General features: G+C 35.8%; 1 protein-coding gene across 2 annotated transcripts in view; it reads right to left on the bottom strand.

The window, feature by feature from the left end:
• CNTNAP4 (contactin associated protein family member 4) overlaps positions 1-22,862 on the bottom strand; it is a 278,461-nt gene that overhangs the window by 34,525 nt on the left and 221,074 nt on the right. For both annotated transcript variants that reach the window (XM_033219075.1, XM_033219076.1), the window contains exons 16-17: positions 5,916-6,086; positions 4,965-5,183 (exon numbers count right to left, since the gene is read on the bottom strand). In XM_033219075.1, the coding sequence (XP_033074966.1) occupies positions 4,965-5,183; positions 5,916-6,086 (390 nt within the window). The remainder of the gene's footprint in view (positions 1-4,964; positions 5,184-5,915; positions 6,087-22,862) is intronic.

Here is a 22,862-nt window from a genome sequence, read left to right as displayed (position 1 = left end):
TCTGAGAATAGAAAAAGACGTGACCCTAACATATTTCAGTGGATTAACATGTGAGGAAATGTGAGAAGGGTCTTTCTACATATGACATGTGCTGGAACAAAATCTATAAACAAAGAAGCCCAATTTACTGGTAAGAGTGCGATTATGGAGCAGGTGCGTGTCATTAAAGGAGAGGAAGAAGGTGAAATATTTTCTCTGACCTGTGAAGAAGGACCAGAGACTCTTTGCAGCCTGGCAAGCTTATGGCTTATGGTATACAATTCGGATTGTGGAGCCAGGAAACAGCTTTAATCACTGCTACAAATTAAGATGAAGGGAGAAAACAAAAGCTAACTCCAGGTGAAATTTAAAGCTACGTTGGTGTGGTGCCTTACACCAGTAATCCCAGCACTTTGGGAGGCTGAGGTGGGTGGAGCACTTGAGCCCAGGAGTTTGAGACCAGCCTAGGCAACATATCAAAACCCTGTTTCTACAAAAAATACAAAAATTAGCCAGGTGCGGTGGCATGTACCTGTGGTGCCAGATACTTGGGAGTCTGAGGTGGGAGGATCCCTTGAGCCCAGGAGATCAAGGATGCAGTGAGCAGTGAGCACACCTCCGCATTCCAGTTTGAGTGACATAGTGAGACTCTGTCTCAAAAATAAATAAACAAAAACAAAAACTGGGAAATAATGTGAGAAAACCAAAGACCTACAAAGAAGCATTTCATCCCCAAGCATATTATCATAGATAAGTAGTAAAACACTAACATCAATGACCAATTCATTAGCAAGTTGCGTGTATCTAAATTTCAACATCTCTACCTTAGCCTGCAGCAGCATTATCTCTCACAGGGACCACTGTGATAGCCTGCCTGCCCTCCATTTCCTCCATCCATATCCCTCTGGGTAGTAAGAGAGGGCCTGGAAAATGTAAATTAAATTAGGTCACTCTTCTAATTCCTTAGAGTAAAATCCATAGTCCTCACCATGGCCCTACAAGGTCCGATATGTACCTCAGTCTCGTTTCCCATCATACTTTCCCTAACTCTGATTCTTTCCGGCCACATTGTTTTTTTCCTTATTCTTTGAATCCCTAAAGCTTATTCCCATCACTTTGAGCCATGGCCTGGAATTCTCCTCCTTCAGATGTTCACAAGGTTCGCTCTTCTGTTTCATCTGACCTCTGCTCAAATTAGGAGGACTCTGCTGACGTCTCCAGAGAAGACTGCACTGACCACTTACTTGAAATAGAAGTCCCCTGCACAAATCACTGCCTGATTCCATGGTATCCTTTTTACTTTATGGTATTTATCAGCGTCGGAAAATGTATATATGTATGTGCACACACATGCATGCATACATGTATGGATACATACACATGGTGATATATAACTATATATAAATATATAAACTATATATATTTTATATATGTATAAACTACATACAAAAACTAGTTATATAGTTATATATAGTTATATAATATATAGTTATATATGTAATTATTATATATAGTTATATATAAACTATATAGTTTAACTATCTTAACTATAAATTAGTTTAACTTGTTTATATAGTTTATATTGTTTATATATAATGTAATATACACTATATTATATATTATAGTTTATATTATATAATAGTTTATATATTATAGTTTATATATAATAGTTTATAAACTATATAACCACATTTGTTTTATAGTTTATATGCAGTTATATAGCTATAGTTTATACGTAGTTACATAGTTATATAGTCATATATAACCACATATATAGTTATATAGTTATATATAACTACATATAAACTATAAAAACTATATGTAGTTATATAAAATTTTTCTATATATACAAATAGTTCTTTTTTCTTGACTGTGTCTTGTCTCTTCCACTGAAATATATTCTCCACTGAAATATGTAACTATGTAACTATAAAACTATAAAAACTATATATAGTTACATATATATTTTTTCTATACATTATATATATGTTTTCTACATATATAGAGAGATTTTTTTCTAGATAGATAGATTTTTTTAATTGCCTGTGTCTTCTCTTCCACTGAAATATACTCTCAGGAAAACACAGAACTCTTTGGTCCTAGTAGGTGCTTTTTAAAATTAGCTCCAATTACTACTGATTTTTTAAATTAGTTTTTCAGTCACCATACTCTAATTCAGTATAACCTTTTCGATTATAATGTGTCTTTCATTGAGCCTGCCTACAGGGAAAAAAAATACCTCCAGCTACAATTTTTCTTAAATTCTGATTTGTGTGATAGTAATGTAAATTGATAAATGAATCATTTGTCTTGTAAGCACTGTTTTATCAACTTGATTGAAGCCCTTTCCTAACAGACTAGTTCACTCTGGTGGAGGCGAAGATAAAACCAAGCCCCTCGTGTGGTGTCTTGGCAGCCAATGATTGTCTCTACCCAAGACTACAAGCGTTTTTTTTCTCTTTTTCTTTTTTATAAGCCCTTTCCTTAGTATCACCACACTAAATCATGTCAACTTATTCACGGTTATCTGTGAGCAGGAAGGAGGAAACTGTATAAACACATTGTTGTTAACAGTATATGTCACCTTTTTTCACAAATCTTTATTTTGCCTCGTCTTTTTTATTTTCAATGACTTGACTTAAATATAATCAAGAGTTATTTTTTATAAAACTTTGGAATAACACCAATCCTTACATTTCAACACATACAGTGAGGTCAAAGGCCTAAACAATTGCCTCCATGAAGACAAAATCTTTTAGATCCTTATTAAAATTATATCACACGATCGATGCTTAAAGACTCAAGTCTGTTTTAAAGCCGTTTTCTGATGACACACCAGTGCTTCATTATGACTGTCTGAAATCAAGTTAAGGCCAGGATTCCTACACGACACAACATATAGTGCCTCCATCTCATGAAGCTGAAATTCATACCAACAATGAAAGGTCATCCACAGGCAAACTGCAGCATATTTCACTGAAAATTTTGAGGACTATTTCAGCCTCTCAATTTCCAAGAATAGTAAGGCTATTTCCAAGCTACTGACAGATTTTAAATTGCCATACCTTTTGTTGTGGCCATCTCTCATTTTTTATAATTCAAGAAATAGCTTTGTCAATTTCCTGACTGAGCTTCTAGCACATTATTAAAAGTTATATATTTCTTCTCATACATTCTTCATTATTTTCATACCCTTAAGTAAGTCTGTCAAGTGGTCACAAGATCATGATTAGATTGTCTATTATAGTGCCTTACTCATAGAAGCTATTCATTAAATATTTGACCAAAGGAAATAATAAATTATCAAAATAGTAAGTACACAAATATATTGGAAACATGTCTTCCTCAAATATGTTGCAAATATGCTTCATCCTTTCCAGTGAGAGAAAGTTAATAACATCAGACTCTTAAGAAATAAAAGGTGTAATGGGGATCTGATCAATTTTCTTCAAAAGTGTAACTCTTGAGAATTCTTAAAAAATAATTTCTTTGTTGTTGTTGTTGTTGAGACAGGGGCTCCCTCTGTCACCCAGGATGGAGTGCAGTGGCATGATCATAGTTCACAACAGCCTCCAATTACTGGGTTCAACCATCCTCCCACCTCAGCCTCTCGAATGCTGAGATTACAGGTGAGTGCCACCATGCCTGCCTAATTTTTTTAATTTTTTACTTTTTGTAGAGATGGATCTTGCTGTGTTTCCCAGATTGGTCTCAAACTCCTGGCCCCAAGCAATCCTCCTACCTTTGTCTCCAAAAGTGCTAGGACTACATCATGCTTGTCCTTTAAGTACGATTTCTAATAACTTATCATTTATTCTGCTTTATAGTGTTTTATGTCCTCATTTATGCTAAAATATATGAGAAGTGAACAAGTACGAGATAATGCATGGTCCATAATTTCTACTAACTAATTAGCAAAGATTCAAAGTAAAACAAACACATCCAGAGGATGCCACTATCAAATCTATAAATGCCACATGAATGGATTTAGGAAATAAAGGAACAACATTCTGACATAAATATTAAGTAGGTGACCAGAAAATATCAGGAAAAAAAATGTGCAAAATGAGGGAAAATAGCAGAGGAACTGGTGAAACTGTCAAACATGAATTCTATACACACTGGGTATCTGTTTTTTTTTTTTTTTTTTTGCTATTGGCCTGTTTTCAATGTGGTGACTGGTGGGGGTGGAGGGGCGGCAGGGAAAGTGTCCATTGTTTGGCATCAGCTGGATGATTTCCTCATCAAATAAGGTTTCCTCAACAATTCTGAGAACAGAGATAAACATTCCTGGTATCATAATAAAACACTAATATAATAAATAAATAAGCTAAAACCAATCATGTAACCTGTAATATTAAGAATGCAGGTAAGGCTGGGCGCGTGGTGGCTGACACCGGTCATCCTAGTATTTTGGGATGCCAAGGCGGGTGGATCACCTGAGTTCAGGAGTTCAAGACTAGCCTGGCCAACATGGCAAAACCCCATTTCTACTAAAAATACAAAAAAATTAGCTGGGCGTGGTGGCAGGTGCCTGTAATCCCAGCTACTCGGGAGGCTGAGGTAGGAGAATCACTAGAACCCTGGGGTTGGAGGTTGCAGTGAGCCAAGATTGCACCATCGTACTCCAACCTGGGGCAGAGAGCGAGACTCTGTCTCAAAAAAAAAAAAAAAAAAGCAGGTATGCAAATAAGGATTAAACACAAATCTGAATCTCATTTATGCGATGAGATTTTGTAGGCAAGTCAACCCTGGAAGCTCAGCTATCTCATCTGTAAAATACGGATAATACCCATTTCACGGGCTGGTTATGAGGAAGAAATGAAGCACTTGGCCCAGTTTGGACACAGTTTCTGAATCAATGGTGATTTGCTACTGTTGCTTGTTGTTATTATCCTCGTTTTTATAGTTGGTATTATTTTTATCTTGGGCCATTTCTGAGCATATATCATACAATTAAATGATTGCTTAAAAAGAGAACTTACCCACAAAGAGCTGACTGTTGAGCTGTAAGAGGACATGCCCATCAGCAGGGGCGGGCTGTGTCTTCGGTGTCAGCTGGTCCACCTGAAGTGTGGCCTCCTTCATGTTCCTTTCAATCCTCACGTGGTGCCACTGGTTGTCGTTGAAGTGGTTGGGTGACTGCACTGAGATTTCAAAAGGCCCATTCCCCACATCAAATGAAAAAGTCACCACTGTCGGAGCTGGAAATATTACACATAAAGATTGTTCTAGTGAGTTCCTGTGGTGGAGTGCTGAGTCTCCAATATACTTAGGAACAGCACCACAGCATAACAATCACTGAATAGAAAGATAATAAACATAGCACGGTTTGAATGCTACTGTTTGAAACTCATGACACTAACATAGAACTAGGTCTTCTGATGTGAAATGAGACAGTTAAATACATTCACATTTTTACACTTTTAGGAAAAAAAAAAAAGCCAACGGTATTCTAAGATAGTCCTCAGAGCTAATTTTTCCTATTGCTAAAAAGTAAAGCTGTTTCTCCAAGGCAAGGAAACTAAATAGCAACCGGCATTGTAACTAAAAATAATTGTTACACTGATTCAAAGTTTTATATAATTTTTAAGGCATGCTATACACATTTGATATTAACATAATAGCAGCTTAAAAGTATAGCAAAATGAGTGGTTAAGTAATTTGTAATTAACTAAGAAACTGCTTTTTAGTTTTAATTAACTGAAATTAAAACTGCTTTTAAGTTGGTACAAGAAACTACCAATTATTTTTCCAAATTATCGCATTAAGTATCAAATTATTTTCTTACAAAAAGGATAAGTTAATATTGAGTCTTTCAAAGGGATGCAATGAATCAGATGATAAAGTAGACACGTGAGTAGTTTAAACATTAGTTAAAAGATTTACTACTAAATGATAGAATCTCATACACTTCTCTGGAAAAGGAGACTTACAGCGAAGCTCTATCCGTATAAAATCAGTAATCCCCAAGTTCTCTAAAAATACCCCAGATGAAGCTGTTGTCTTAAAAAAGAAAGACACATCTGCGCTAAGTTCTCCGTGGAAAGTAGGAAAATGAAGATATGAAGCCTCAGTGTCAAAGGAAGCTGAATTCCAAAATGATCCTGTTTTGTGAACAAAAAGGAAGAAAAAAATTCAAAAAGAAAACAAATTCATGAAATAAAATGAATGACAATTACATTTTCTATTTTTAGCATTTTTGCTATTTAAAAAGGTATTTATACAAATCTGCTCTTTTTCTGTCAACCATGTAGTATACAAAACATGAGCCTAAGAGATTTCATAGGGATTGAAATCCTGGATTTTTTTCAATAGAGAGTAAGAATGATCATTACAGAAATGGTCTAAATGTTACATTTTATATGGAACAAATATCCTCAGCCTAATACTACATCCTCCACCAAAGTGATATTATATGATCTGCAAACATTGATAAGTAGGCAATCTTCTATAACTTCAAAATTAAAACACCTACCTGTTTCAAACAAAAACCCCAAAGAAGCTCACAGTATATTTGTTCTAACACTTCTAACACACACACTTCACAGTTACATACACTGTTTTCCTTAATGGGCCTGTGATTTCCCAAACTGAGACTGGCATTCTAAATAGTCTCGTCTAATTACAAACCAACATACAACTTACTCTGTCCAAGCTGACATTCTCATAAAAATACTCTTTTTATTCAAAATTATCTCTTACTTTGCCAATAAGAATGAAGTAGATGAACAGCGGATTAAAAGTGTTCTCAGAGTGTTTACAAATGCTCAAAATAGGCAGAAAATGTTGAAAACGTTGGGATATAAATTAAGAGATCTGAAAAAAATGCAGACTATAAAGTTAATTATAATTTGCTGCCCAAATACCACGTATCTTGACTTTCTCACTCCTTTTTTGATATCTACAACTTTCCTTTTGAAAAAATATTGTGAACCATATATAGCAAAAAGTATGGAAAATCAAATATAAATGCAACAGCATGAGCTGACAGGAGTGAAATCCGACTGGATACATGTGGTTGATGAGGAGTATAATCAGAGAAACGAACTGCATTGTCTGCTGCCAATAGCAAGTTCTCTGCACATGAAATACAAATATACATCTTGAGTTTTAAGCAACTGCCTCTACACATATTCCCTACACTGGATAAAATTCTATCTAAATTATCTTCCTGGAAGAAAGATGTATTGATTCTCTGAAGTTGGAAAACAGCAATTTCAAAACAACAGTTCATTATGTTAGCAGAGAACAGATACCAAGCTACAAAGTTAAAAATCACAAACTTGACTTTGCTCATATGTGTTTCTTAAATTTTAATTTTCTTTGTATAAATTCTAGACCAAATAATGCTTATATCTATTTTTGTTTGTTTTTCTTGTGGATCTGATTCAAAAGTCAATTCTCAGCTTGTGTGTGGACAATTTTAGAGCTGAATTTATTCAACCAAGAATCTACTTTGAAGCTTTTCCTCCCAGAGTCAAATGAAACCATATATTACCAGAGTCACATCAAGCCTATTCCTTATGTCCCTTTTACAGCTATTCCTATACTAGACCTTTGGATTTCTAGGAAAAAATAAACACAAGAAAATGTAAAATATCAAGTCAGGGATAACAACACATTTGCATTCTTGGAAGTTCTTAGCTGATCTGTTTTCAGAACAAATTAGATGCCTTTTTGTTTAAATGTTATATATTAAAATAAAAATAAACCTCACATTATGGAATGTTATTAAATCTTATTTTGTCTGATTAGAAAGAGGAGCATTCGTAATTACTTATAGGTTTAAATTAGGTAATATTATGATATAACTTCTTTTCATATTATATCATAACTAACTCAATAAAGCATTATATAGTAGGCTTCAAAGAACTGCTTGAAGCAGATGAACAATTCTTTGAATTGCTGCTATCTGTACATGAATGCTTTTATAGCAATGAAACCAATTTATTACTTTAGGCATCTTCAGCACTCTCATATACATAATAATGTCTATTTCATTTAGTTAGGAGACCTTATTTTATACATTCACAAAAGGTAGAAAATGAGGTAAGGAAATTTTATCAGGTTAAGAAATTGCTGCTAATTCAAAACAATTATAAAGAAAGCAAAGGCCAGTATTTCCATGATAAAATAATGTTAATGGCATGCGGTATCCCAGCCCTTTACACACTGTGCTCAGAGACACCCACCAGAATCTAGGCCACCTGAAAGGAAAGGCAAAGAGTGGGAGGAAACAGAGCTCAGCAGGCAGGCAGCAGCAGGAGCTGCAGGCTTTTGGAAGAGAGCATTCTATGGATTAGATGGTTTAAAATTCCCTAATCTCATGGAGGGAGAGAGGAGAATGATAGTTACCAGAAGCAGGAAATGGCCTACTGGGAAAAGAGGAAGAGAGATTGGGCAACGAATACAAAATTCCAGTTAAATAGAAGGAATAAGCTTCATGTTCAATAGCAGACTAGGGTGATTACAGTTAACAACATTGTCGTGTGTATTTCAAAATAGTTAGGAGAAAGGACTCAAATGTTCCCAACTCCCAGAAATGATAAATGCTCAAGGTGATGGATATCCTAAATCCCCTGAATCATTACACATTCTATGCATGTAACAAAATATCACACGTACCCCATAAATATGCATAAGTATTATGTATCTATAAAAAAATTTAAATAAATAACAATCACAAAAAAGTAAAAATAAAATAAAATTCCCTAAATTACATTGTTGTCAATTTGATTCAATATAGGGTACTAGAGATTTTAGAATAATTTTTTAGGCCAGGCACAGTGGCTCATGCCTGTAATCCCAGCATTTTGGGAGGCTGAGGCGGGCAGATCACTTGAGGTCAGGAGTTCAAGGGCAGTCTGACCAACATGGTGACACCCTGTTTCTACTAAAAACGCAAAAATTACCCAGGCATTGTGGCAGATGCCTGTAACTCCAACTACTGAGGAGGCTGAGGCAGGAGAATCACTTGAGCCTGGGAGGCTGAGATTGCAGTGAGCCGAGATTACACATCTACACTCCAGCCTGGATGACAGAATGACACTCTGCATCAAAAAATAATAAATAAATAAAATAATAATTTTCTAGAAACCCTACCTTTTATCTTACCAGAATAAAGTAAATTCTATAAAAGAATAAATCCATATAGTCATTCACATAAAAGAGGAAGATGTACTAAGTATTGAATTTCATATAGAAAGTTAAAAATGAAGTCAATTTAGGAAAATTAACTTAGTTCTATGCTAGGACTATAAGTACTTTTAAAAATAATTATTTTACCAAACATTTATAGAATTCCTTTTTGAAAAAAAAAAAACAGACTTATGGACACAAAGTAGATTTGTGGTTTCCTAGGGTTAGGGAGATGGGCTAATTAAGGGAGAGCACTGGCTCAGAAGGATAAGGTTTCTTTTCAGGGTAATGACCATGTTCTAAAATTGGTGTGATCATTGTTACACAACGTAGATATACTAAAAGCCACTGAATAGCACATTTCACATTACTGAAATGTGTAATATATGAATTTGATATCAATAAAGCTGTTTTTAAAAAATAGTATTTTAAAAACACACAGTTTTTCAAGGTAATACATTTTAGTTTTAAAATCAAAATGCATATAGCATGCTAACACTGCCTTTCTTAAAAGCAAAATAAAACGAAATATAGAAATGCCAAAGCAAGGAATCATTCACTATTCAAATGAGTCTTTCTGAATGCTTAATCATCGTAAAGAAATAAGCCAGAAATACGGATTTAATTAAAATGTTTATTTTCAAACGTTTGTAGATGCTTATGCAGGTGTAAGAAATAATACACAAAGATTCCATGTATCCTTTATCTAGTTTCCCCCTATGATAATCCCTTACAAAACAATAGTAGGATGCCAAAACCAGGATAGTGACATTGACGCTAAGATGCAGAACATTTCTATCACCACAGTATTCTTCCTGCTTCCCTTGCACAGCTAAACCCGCTTTCCTCCCTCTGCACCCCTTCTTTAACTTCCTGGCAACAACTAATCAGTTCTTCATTTCTACAATTTTGTCATTTCAAGAATGCTTTCAAATAAAAGCATACAGTATGCAGTCTTTTGAGATTAGCTTGCTTTGAAAAAAAACAAACATCAGAACTCATTTTTGTTTTTGACAGATTCTTACTCTGTCACCCAGGCTAGAGTGCAATGGTGCAATCTTGGCCACTGCAACTTCTGCCTCCACTGTTCAAGCGATTCTCCTGCCTCAGCCTCCTGAGTAGTTGGGATTACAGGTGCACACCACTATGCCTGGCTAATTTTTGTATTTTTAGTAGAGACGGGGTTTTACCATGTTGACCAGGCTGGTCTTGAACTCCTGACCTCAGGTGATTCACCTACCTTGGCCTCCCAAAGTGCTGGGATTATAGGCGTGAGCCACCATGTCTGGCCCAGAATTACTCTTTGAAGATTTACCCATGTTGTTTTCTGTATCAATAGCTCATCTCTTTCTACTGCTGAGTAGTATTCCATGGTATGGATGTATAATTTATTTAACCATTTACCTGCGGAAGGACACCTACGTAGCTTTCAGCTATTACCAATAAAGCTTCTGTCAACATCTGTGTACAAATTTTTATGTGAACATAAGTTGCCAGTTCCCTGGGGAAAATGCCCAAGAGTACAATGACTGGATTGTATGAGAGTTGCAAACCACTGTGGAAGACAGTGTGGCAATTCCTCAAGGATCTAGAATCATAAATACCATTGGACCCAGCAATGCCATTACTGGGTATATACCCAAAGAATTATGATCAATAAACACGTATGTTTATTGCAGCACTATTTACAATAGCAAAGACTTGGAACCCACCCAAATGCCCATCAATGATAGACTGGGTGAAGAAAATGTGGCACATCTACACCATGGAATACTATGCAGCCTTGAAAAAGAATGAGCTCATGTCCTTTGCAGGGACATGGATGAATCTGGAAACGATTAGTCTCAGCACACTAACACAGAAACAGAAAACCAAACACCACATGTTCTCACTTGTAGTTGGGAGTTAATCAATGAGAACACATGGACACAGGGAGGGGAACATCACACACTGGGGCCTGTTGGGGGGAAGTGGGGGAAGGGGAGGGAGAGAATTAAGACAAATACCTAATGGATGCGGGGCTTAAACCTAGATGATGGGTTGATAGGTGCAGCAGACCACTGTGGCCCATGTACACCTATGTGACAAATATGCACATTCTGCACATGTATCCCAGAACTTAAATTAAAATAAAAAAACAAAACAACTACTAAACGGTTTTCTAGCGTGGTTGTGTCATTTGACGTTCCTACCAGCAATGTAGGAGTGATCCAGTTTCTCAATCTACTGGTCAGTATTTTGTGTTGGCATTATACTTTTTTTAATCTTAGTCCTTTTGAAAGGTGTGAAGTGTTATCTCATTGCGGATGTAATATGCATTTGCCTAGCAGGTGACGATGCTGGGTACTATTTCATGTGCTTTCTTGCCATCTATGTACCTTCTTTGGTGGAACCTCCCTCCATGTCTTTTGCCCATTGTGTCAGTCTGCCCAGACTGCCATAACAAAATCCCACAGTCAGGTGGCTTAAAAAATAGACGTTTATTTCTCACAGTGCTGGAGGCTAAAAGTCCAACATGAAAGTGCTGGCAGGATTGGTTTCTTGTGAGACCTCTCCTCCTGGCTTGCAGATGACTGCCTTCATCCTGTGACCTTACACGGTCTTGCTTCTGAGTAAGCACAGAGAGCAGGGTCTCTGGTGTCTCTTTCTTCTAAGGACACTGGTCCTATTAAATTAGGGCACCACCCTTACAACTTCATTTACCTTAGTGATCTCCTTAAAGGCCCTATCTTCAGATATAGTCACATCGGGGTTAGGACTTCAACATAAATTTTGGGAAGACAATTTAGTCTGTAACACCCATATTTTAATTGTTTTTTTTTTTTCTTTCTTTCTTTCTTTTTTACTGTCAACTTTTGAGGATTCGTCATATATTCTAGATACTAGTCCTTTCTCAGACAGGTGGTTTGCAGTTGTTTTTTTTACCAGTCTGTAGCCTGACTTTTCTTCCTCTTCATGGAACTTTTCACAAAGTAACATTTCATTGTGATACAGTCTCATTTATCAATTTAACCTTTTATGGATTGTGCTTCTGAAGTCAAATCTAAAAAATCTGTAGACTTTTAGGTTAGATTTCCTAGCCCTATAGGAAATTTTATACACATATAAAATTCCAACAAGCCTTTTCTTAAAAGCAAAAACGTTTTAAATGTTGAAATGCTGATGTGAAGAATATTTTAGTAATCAATGCACCTTCTAAACACTTACGAATTATTTTAAAATAAGCTGAAAAATATAGATTTTAACAGAAATAAAATTCTAAGATTAAATTATATGTTACATTATCAGAACACAATAATCTGTGTATTGGTTTCATAATTCACTAGTTCCTCTTTTTAGCACATCTATTCTTGTTTCCAAATATTCATGAACCTCAATAGGAATCAATATAAGCAAAACAAAAATGAAGAGAATAAAATCTGGCTGGAGATAACTATAGCTTGTGGTGTGCAAAGCAATACAAAAGAGAACAAAGCTGTTCATAGGTGTTTCCATAGAGTAAACACCCCCTACACATGCACATACAACAAGATAGATGTGGCAACTAGAAAGTGAAAATTCCTCTTATGAAGGCAGAGCAGGACTTGTTTTTATAATTAAAGATCTTACAAACTATCACTGAAGAAGATATTTCTTGTCATTAGTCTTATACTAGTTTTGTGCAAAAATGTTCTGATATTAATAGCAAAGAAATAGACTAGTGTATTTAATTATTCAAAGACATACATAGAATTTTATTTTAGAAGTAACTGGAAGAACAGAATTTTGGAGCAACATCCAATTATTTTTAGTCTAAATGTAAGAGAATACATAAAACAGTAAACGAGATGAGTGACACTTATCTAAGTTTGCTACTGCATTATCTCTCAGTCATTCCTATGGAGGTCAGAGTGACAACAAAGAGGTGTTGCACTGGGCATCAGACGAGAGAGCCTTCCAAGAGTGACATCCTTATTCTGTTTGAAGTAACCTATTCTGAATTAACAAATGGCAATCATTTAATATAAAAGGAGAACATATTATAAATTCAAGGTAAATGTGGTCAATCCAAGATTGATGTCCTCCATGAACACACACGGTCACGCAATAAAATTAGAGTCCAGTTATTCATCTGAGAAAAGGATCAAATTCAGTTATTCAAAAAACATGAGATAGAGTGACTCTGATTTCAGCAAAACAAAATAATTAAGTGCCCAGTCAGAATTTTGAGCTTTTTATTGGCCATTTACTAATAAAAGTGTGATTCCTTTATTTACATCTTTGAAGTCAAAAGTCACTTGATATTCAGATTATTGTCTTTTTAAAAATTATTTTAACTCAGCAATTAACTGTAAGTAGAAGAGTACTTAATATCTTCCCGCATTTGCACACTTATAGCCTTTACAGTATAGACATTACTGCTTTTAAGTAGGCACATCTATACATTGGTCTATTACAGCCCATTTGTAATCTGGCATGTTGAATATTTTTCATGTATAGAGAATACTTTTAAATATTAATTAAAGTTTTTATTAGACTAAAATAATTGAAAATAAAAACTAGCAAATTATTCATAATATACTTATTGCCTGATACCTGCATACAGAACTTAATTACACATCCTTATGTGGGCTTGTGTATAAACACTGGGTTTTAAAGAACGCTACAGGTAAGTACACATCTGCTGTAATATGATGTCAAATACGCACATGAAATGCTCCTCTGCAATCACATTATATTTCCCTCATGCCTTCACTGTCCCATACTCTTAGAGGATTCTTTCACACTTCCTCTCCCCAATGATACATGTCATTTCTCATTCTTTAACTTTTCTAGGACTCTCTAATAAAAGAGCAGAAGACAGAAGTGACCTCCTCTAAGCACCCACCACCACACCTGTTCACCTTCCTGCAACATCACCTGTGTTCTGCATTCTCTCCTGTTAGAATGAATTAACTGTCCACAATCCAAGGATTTATTTACTGGATCTCTCTTACTAACACAGACATGCTATTAATTCTCTCATCTCAGAAACCCCAATCTCATGATCATACTTTCTCCTCCATTTACCATTACATATTCCCACGTTTTTCTCCTCCCACTATTCCTTGAATCTATCTCAGGCTTTTATCCCCAAACACTTGACAAAGCAAACCATCACCAAGGTCGCTATAACATCCACATTGCTAAAGCCAATGATCAGTTCTCAGTTTTATCTTACTTAAGCTAACAACATTTAACACAGTTGATTGTTCTCTCCTCCTTGAAACACGTTCTTCACTTGGAGTCCAGGCTACCCACACTCTTCTTTTCTCATAGGTGATATATTCTCACTCTTCTTTCTTGCTTCCTCTTCACCTCGTCAACTTATCCATACTTAATTGCCCCAAAGCCCTGTTGTGATTTCTCCATCCACAATAATTCCTGCTGTTCTGTCTTATGGCTTTAAACATGCTGAAAACTGACAACTCCATGTCTCTTCTTGAATGTTTAATGAAGAATCTCAACCTTCATGTGTCCTAAAACTGGACTCTTTATATTTCTCTACAACTCCTTGACCCCAGCAGCAATCTCCCTCATTTCAATTAATGCCAATTCTTTCCCTGTAATTGATTAGATCAAACACCTTGGTGTTATTTTTGACTCTTCCTTTCGCAAACTACAATTCATTGGGAAATTTTACTGGTTTTCCTTCCAACTCTACCCATGCCACAACTCTCACCATTGTACCCATGGCTCAAGCTACCATAATTTCTCAGCTGGGTTGCTGATATGGTACCCTAAATGGTTTTCTTGCTTTCAGCTTTCCCTGTTCAATCTCACTAAAACCTAAGTTAGATCATACCATTCCTCTTCTCAAAATTCCTTGATGTTCTTCAATTTCATTCAGATTGAAAATGGATTTTCAAAATCTTTCATGATCTGACCACCAGATTTCTCTCTGACTTCTACTACTCTCTTTCTTGCCCACTCTGCTCCAAACACTTGGGCCATTTGGCTGCTCCATGAGTATACCATCTACACTCCCATTTCTGTGTGGTCTATCTGGTCTTTCCCTCTGTCTAGAGTACTCTTCCAAAGGTAGACACGTGCCTTGCATTCCTATTTCCTTCATATCTTTATTCAAATATCACCTTCTTCCTGAGCTTTAAATGACCATCCTATTTAAAATTATGCAACTCCTGTCTCAACTTTATTTTCTTCATAGCTCTTACCAGCTTCTACTGTACCATATATTTCACTTGATTATTGTCTCTCTCTCTCTCTCTCTCTCTCCAAGAGAATATAAGCTCCAAGAACACCGATATTTTTATCTGTTTTGTTCATTGTTCTCTTGCTCTTCCCCACAAGTGGAAAAAGGGAAGAAAAGAGGAAAAACAGAGACAAGAGAAGAGGAAGAAGAAGAAAAAGAAGAAGAGAAGGAGGGCATAAAAAGGTGAAATTAAAAAAGATAAACCCAAGAAGATAAAGTAAAATATAAAAATTAAAATAAAATGTTATAATGGAGAATTGTCAGGCATAGTGGAGCTAACAAAGTTACATTATTTTATTATCTGTTGAAATGGAATTGATCCTCACTTTTTTTAATGGTTTATATGTATTCTGCCAAATGGAAGAGAACTCTGTCAAATGAAAGAGAAATTAACCAGATCACTAGTCAATATCTTTTTCCAGTTGAAGAGCCTCACTTCTGCAAAGTTATTTATTGCCTACATGCACCTTTGATTATTTAATGCATTCTGGGCAGCTGTGATTTTTCAGACAGCTGTACTAGTCGATGCAGACAAAATGAAGAAACTAACTTCAGTGACTAAGAATTTTTTGGAACGAAAACTTACAGCAATCTTTTCTAACTATGAAGGTTTCAGGGTGCTTTGATTAAACATAAAATTTCAATGTAATGAATTACCTGAAAAGAAATACATGTGATAAAATGGGTTGAAAAATTCAAATGCCAAAGAGTTAAGAATACTGCCTTGCTCAGATAGACAGACTGAGAGCAGAAATTCAGACCACATTTGCAAAAATGTTAACAAATTATAAATTATGTATATACCTTTTATCACATCACCTCTATTTCCAAGAAAAAGTAATACCAAATGAACAACATTCAGGTACATTCTTGTTAAATTAGTGACCTTTAAGGAAAATTGTTCCTTCAGGTATTCAGACAGAAAAAGCAAGTCACATACAAGGTGAAAAAATCAGTATGGCCTCAGGTTCCTTCACAGTATTCAATGGCATAAAATAAAGGAACTCTGTCCATAGATTTCTGAGGGCAAGAAAATGTATCCAGTCTAGTTTATTTGTGAAGTGCTAAAGCAACAGGCAGACACTTTCAAGTTTGAAAGAATTCTGAAAATAAAGCATACAAGAGCCCCTTTGAGAAAATTTTTCAAAAACAAAACCAATATTCATAAAGAAATATAGTCAACCAAAAAGACATTTAGAAAATCTGTGGAAGACAAGACGACTGCATTCCTCAGCACAGACAAGTATGAGATAATATATGCAAACTACTGAAGGTTACACAGCATGATACATAAAAATTACACCAGATCCTAAAGAGGTTAAATGTAGGGTTACCATATAACCGAAAAATTCCACTCCTAGGTACATACCGAAGAGAAATAAAGCCTTTATCCACACACACACACCAAGTATACATGGATGTCCACAGAAGTGTTATCATAATATCCAAAAAGTGGATCCAGCCCAAATGTCCATGAACTGATGAGTGATGAACAAAATGTGGTATATCCATAGAATGGAATATTATTTGGACACAAAAAAGAATGAAGGATTGATGCATTCTACAACATTGATGAACCTCCTTGACGATATGATGCTAAGTAAAAGAAGTAAGTCACAAGAGACCACATATCTTGTATTTTTATCTATATGAAATATTCAGAATATGCAAGTCTGTAGAAAAAAAGTAGGTTACTAGTTGCTTAGGGCTGGGATGGGGAGGGGGTGAAATGGACAGTGTCTGAAAAATGGGAGCAGGTCTACTTTGGGGGTGATAAAAGTGTTCTCAAAATGATGATGGTGATGGTTGCTCAACTCTATGTAGTACACTAAAATGATTAAATATACTGCAATTGATTGAATTGTACACTTTTAAAAGAGTGGATTATAGGCTATGAATTATATCTCCATTAAGCTGTTCCCAATAGACAATATAAAGTTAAAGCACCACAGTTTGTTTTAGAATCCTAAGGCAACAAATATTCTCAAGCACATAAAAAATTTAAAAAATGCAACCCTCAAGAATCTTTCTAAAGACAAAAAAAAGGTAAAATATCAACTACCTGACAAAAATAAATAAATCAAAATAAAAAGCGTTGGAGAATAGAACTAGTGGTTAGGCTTTAAAAGTAACAATATACAAATAATAGCATAACTAGCAAAAACTGGGAAGGGGGAGATAAAGAAGGGGAAAGAAGAAATGAGTGCTAGCTTTTCCATTTCTCTGAGTAGATAAATGCTGTTTATAATTTTAAAATACATTTAATATAAAATGTAGTGACTCTATAATCTTTTAAAATGCTCATAGTTTTTTTGTAAGTTTAGCGGGATCACTTAATTGACTATACTTCGTTAGATATATAAATTTCATGAGCCATGTTGGCTTAAATTTGGTGTTTTCTTTCTCAATTTCAATGAACAAAGTTTTATAAATTCATTTCTCAATCTCTTTTTAAAAATATTTTGTCTAGAGTGGTGATTCTCCACCCGGGGCAATTCTTTACCCAGGGGACATTTGGCAATGTTTGGAGACATTTTTAGTTGTCACATTTGGAGGAAGGATGCTACTGGCATCTCTTGGGTAGGAACCAGGGATACTGCTTAGCTCCAACAATGCACAGGACGGTCCTCAACCATCATGAGGAATTATCCAGCCCAAATGTCAACAGTGGTGAGACTGGGAAGCCCTGTACTAGAGATATCTACCAACATTTGGAATGATATTCAATTGATATTAATCATTCTTTCTGAGTTATGTGATTCTTGGTGACTTTTACTGACTTTTTTGGCATTTCTATGTAGCTTTAAAAAGTTATGATTTTGTATCAAGTAAGTCATTAATATTTAAGACAATTAATTAAAGGTATGCATATGTATAAAATTCCCCCAAAAGGATACCATGGTCCTGACAACTATCAGGGTTCCCAGTTCCAAAGTGAAAACCTTTTGAAAGTACTGAAAACAATTTTTATTCCCTCACATTTATGAAGTTTCTTGCATATAAATTATTGGTTGGTAATAAATGTTTTTCCAAGTGAACAAAAAAACAAAGTAAAATAGACCATAAAATAATCTATTTTCCAAGAAGTGGAAATCATTTCAGTTTAATAAAGGCACTGTATTAAGAGTGAAAAGTAAAAAAAAAATTAATATTAACTAAAATCATATTCTTATTTGAAAGTACTTTCACTGTTATAACTTCAGGCATATTGATGAGAAATGGCTTAGATGGAACTAGACACTCTTCTACTATGTGATTTTTTATATCAGAATCAATAATTCAATATAGTCTAAACTCCTTTTAGTAAAAGTATATATTTACTTATTTAATTGCTTATAGAATCAAAAATGTATCCGTATCTCTTACTAATAATTCACAAGCTGTAGGTTTCTTTACATGCATATATTAAATCATTCTTATTATTTCATGAACCGTTATTCATGGATTATCTTTCGTGCAATAGGTAATATATTAGTTATCAGGAACACAAGAATAAATGAACAATGTACCCTGCTCTTGAGGGGCTCAAAAATAATTAAAGGCCAGTATGAGAAACGTATCTTTGTAATACGCTAAACATGTTTTGAGAATGCAGAATGACTGTGTCATCTAGAAATCATGATGGAAGAGTTTTAATCTGAGTGTGAAAGGGTTTGGTAAAAGAATTAGGGAGATTTTGCAGATAAGGGAGAGTGAATGACAAGGACTTGAAGCCAGATGCTATCGTGGTCCAGGAATTCTCTTTGTGTTGCAAGACTCACTGAAGTAGAAGAAAGTTTCTGCAGACGTCTTCTTGCTGTATGTCAAGAAAGCAGGTTTAACTCTCTGTATGAATGCCTGGCCTTCTACTTTGAAACTCTGTTGCTGGTTCTGAACATACTGCGACTACAGTTAGAACACTTGGGCAGGCCCTATGTCAGCACCATTGGTCCACTTCATACCCAAACCAACTGCTGACCTAGAACTGTGAGTCTCAAACTACCTGTATAGAAAAATGTGCTTTTTTTTTTCCTTCTTATTTCAGCCATTAAAAAAATGAGATTCTGTCATTTGCAACAATATGGATGAAACTGGAGGTCAGTATGTTAAGTGAAATAAGCCAGGCACGGAAAGACAAACATTGCATGTTTTAATTTATTTGTGGGGTCTAAAAAATCAAAACAATTTAACTCATGGGGACAGAGAGTAGAAGGATGGTTACCAGAGGCTGGGAAGGAGAGTGGGAGGCCAGGAGGAGGTGGGGATGGTTAATGTGTAAAGAAAAACAGAAAGAATAAGACCTTGTATTTGATAGCAAAACATGGTGACTATAGTCAATAATAATGTAATTGTACATTTTAAAATAACAAAAATGGTATAATTAGATTATTTGTAACACAAAGGATAAATGCTTAAGGGGGTGAACACCCAATTTTCCATGATGTGATTATTGCACATTGCATGCCTATGACAAAATGTCTCATGTATCCCCTAAATATATACATCTATTATGTACCCACAACAATTTTACATTTTTAAAACGTAAAATTAAAAATGTAAATTGCTAGAAAAGTGAAATGAGAAAAGTAAAGGTATACAGAATACTATCTCCAGTCCATTTTTTATTACTCTTCTGTCCAACAGACATAAATGACTCTGTCCAATTGACATAAGTCATTCTGAAAACATACTGTCTATTTTTGTACTAGCCTCCTTGCACCTTGGTAGCAAAGAATGTGCAGACCAGTACCAGCCTGTGAACCACACTGTCTTGGGGAAGCAGTACATGGAGTGGTCCACAGACCAGCAACAGCATGTGGAAACCCATTAGCAATTCTCCTACCCAGCCAGGCAAGGTGGCTCATGCCTGTAATCCTAGCACTGTGGGAGGCCAAGGTGGGCAGATCATTTGAGGTCTGGGGTTCGAGACCAGCCTGGCCAATATGGTGAAACCCTGTCTCTACTAAAAACACAAAAATTAACTGGTCATGGTGGCACACGCCTGTAATACCAGCTACTTGGGAGGCTGAGGCAGAATGATCACTTGAACCCAGGAGGCGGAGTTTGCAGTGAGCAGACTGCACTCCAGCGGGGGCAACAGAGGGAGATTCTGTCAACACACACACATACACACATACACACACACGCGCGCGCGCGTGCGCGCACAAGGCAAGAGGAAGGGGAGGGAAAAAGGGAAGGAAAAGGGAAGGGAGGAAAGCAGTAAGGAATGGAGGGAGAGAAGGGAGGGAGAGAAGGGAGGGAGGAAGGGAGGGAAAGAAAGATTCTCCTACCCACATCCCCTGAATCACAGTCTCTGGGATAAGGAGCAGAAATCTGTGTTACAACAAGCTCTCCAAGTAATTTTTATTCATGCTGAAGTGGAGGAATTGTTGGTCTAAAAGACTCTGGATGGTTCCTCAAAAATAAATATGTTCCCACTGCTCCTGGCAGGCTGATTACATAGGAAATATACAGGTGAGTCCTCCTACCAATGACCTTTCTGCTAACTGGTAAACCCAAATGTTTTCCCTTGATTCTTTCCTTTGATTCTTTTTCTAAAGTTTCTAAAGTCAATTTAAGTTAGAAACATACTCAGCATGATTCCAGAAATGTCCTGGAGAATTGGAGAATATCCGTGTTACTGAAATCTTTACTGTTTCATAAATTTGCTTCTACTGGTTTTTTGTTTCTCTGTTTGTTTTGGCGACCCAATTTTGTTCTGTAAGAGACAAGGTCTCACTCTGTTGCTCAGGCAGTAGTACAGTGGTGCAATCATAGCTCACTGCAGCCTGGAGCTCCTGGTCTCAAGCAGTCCTCCCACCTTGACCTCCTATAGCCCTGGGATTATAGGCTTGAGCGACCGCACTCAACCTCTAATTCTTAAAATTAAGCAACTATAGCTATGCAAACTGTTATTAACTTTTTTGTTTTGTTTTTCAGTCAGATGTGTTGAATAAGACATCACTTATTATTTATTAAAATATATTAATAATTTATGGTAATTCGCATAGAGTACAATTCAGCCTTTTTTTTGGGTGTAGCTCTAGAAGTTGACAAGGACCTGAAACCATAAAAACACCACCACACTCAAGATATGGAACATTTTTTTCACCTGACAAAGTTTTCTCGTACCCCTGTGTAAAATTCCTCTCACCTCGAAGTCCTTGAATCAGAGATCTTTTTCTGTTCCTATGGTTTTGACTTTTCCAGAATATCTCAGAAGTTGAATCATTCAAAGCATGTAGGCTTTTTAGTCTGGCTTCTTTCACTTAGAGTAATGCAGTTGAGATTCACCTATGTTGTTGCATGTTATCTAGAGTATATTTTTTCATTGTTTAGTAGTATTCCACGGTGTATTGTGGGTACACCACAGTAAAATGGAATGTGTATCCCTTCACTGCTTGATAAACATTTGAGTGGTCTCCATTTTTAGGGGACTATGGAATAAAGCCAATAATAATAATAACAAAAAACTGACTATATGCATATAGATTTGTTTTTTCTTGGATAAAATGCTAAGATGGGGATTGCTGGGTCATATGGTAAATGTGGGTTTAACATTATAAGAAACCAATTATTTTCCAAAGCAGTGTGTACCATTTTGCATCTGTAGCGGCAATGTACCAGAGTTCGAGTTGCTCTAAATCCTCATTAGCACTTGTTATATATACATTTTTTATTACTATTTGTTAAATGTTGACAGTTACATCTTGGTATCACATTGCGGTACTAGTTTGCATTCCCCTAATAACTAATGATGCTAAGGATCTTTAATGTGCTTATTTAAATCCGTACTTTTTCTGTGAAGTGTATGTGCAAATCTTTTGCCCATTTGTAAACTGATTTTTCAAATATTATTGCATCACGACAGCGTTATTTTTATATTCTTGGTATTAGCCTCTATAAAACATGTATTTTGCAAATATTTTCACCCAGTCTGTACCTTTTCTTTTCAATTTCCTGACAGTGTCATTTTAAAAGCAGAAGTTTTTTTAGTGAAACCCAATTTATTATTATTTTTATTTTATGAATTGTACTTTTAGTGTTGTATCTAAGAAACCTATGCCAAACCCAAGGTCACTAAGATTTTCCCTTGTATTTTCTTAGAGCAGTGTTATAGTTTGTGGTTTTAGATTTAAGTTTATGATTAATCTTGAGTTAATTTTTTTATCTGCTTTGAAGTATGAATTGACACTTTTTAAAAATTCTGTTTTTCTTTTTCAAATGGATTCGAATTGTTCCAGATCTGTTTCTTAAAAATTCTATCCTTTCGGCCGGGCGCGGTGGCTCAAGCCTGTAATCCCAGCACTTTGGGAGGCCGAGACGGGCGGATCACGAGGTCAGGAGATCGAGACCATCCTGGCTAACACGGTGAAACCCCGTCTCTACTAAAATATACAAAAAATTAGCCTGGCGAGATGGCGGGCGCCTGTAGTCCCAGCTACTCCGGAGGCTGAGGCAGGAGAATGGCGTAAACCCGGGAGGCGGAGCTTGCAGTGAGCTGAGATCCGGCCACTGCACTCCAGCCTGG

Source organism: Trachypithecus francoisi, unplaced genomic scaffold, assembly GCF_009764315.1.
Source record: "Trachypithecus francoisi isolate TF-2019V2 unplaced genomic scaffold, Tfra_2.0 Lachesis_group10, whole genome shotgun sequence".
Lineage (NCBI taxonomy): Eukaryota > Metazoa > Chordata > Mammalia > Primates > Cercopithecidae > Trachypithecus > Trachypithecus francoisi.
This window is presented reverse-complemented; position numbering and strand designations above follow the sequence as displayed.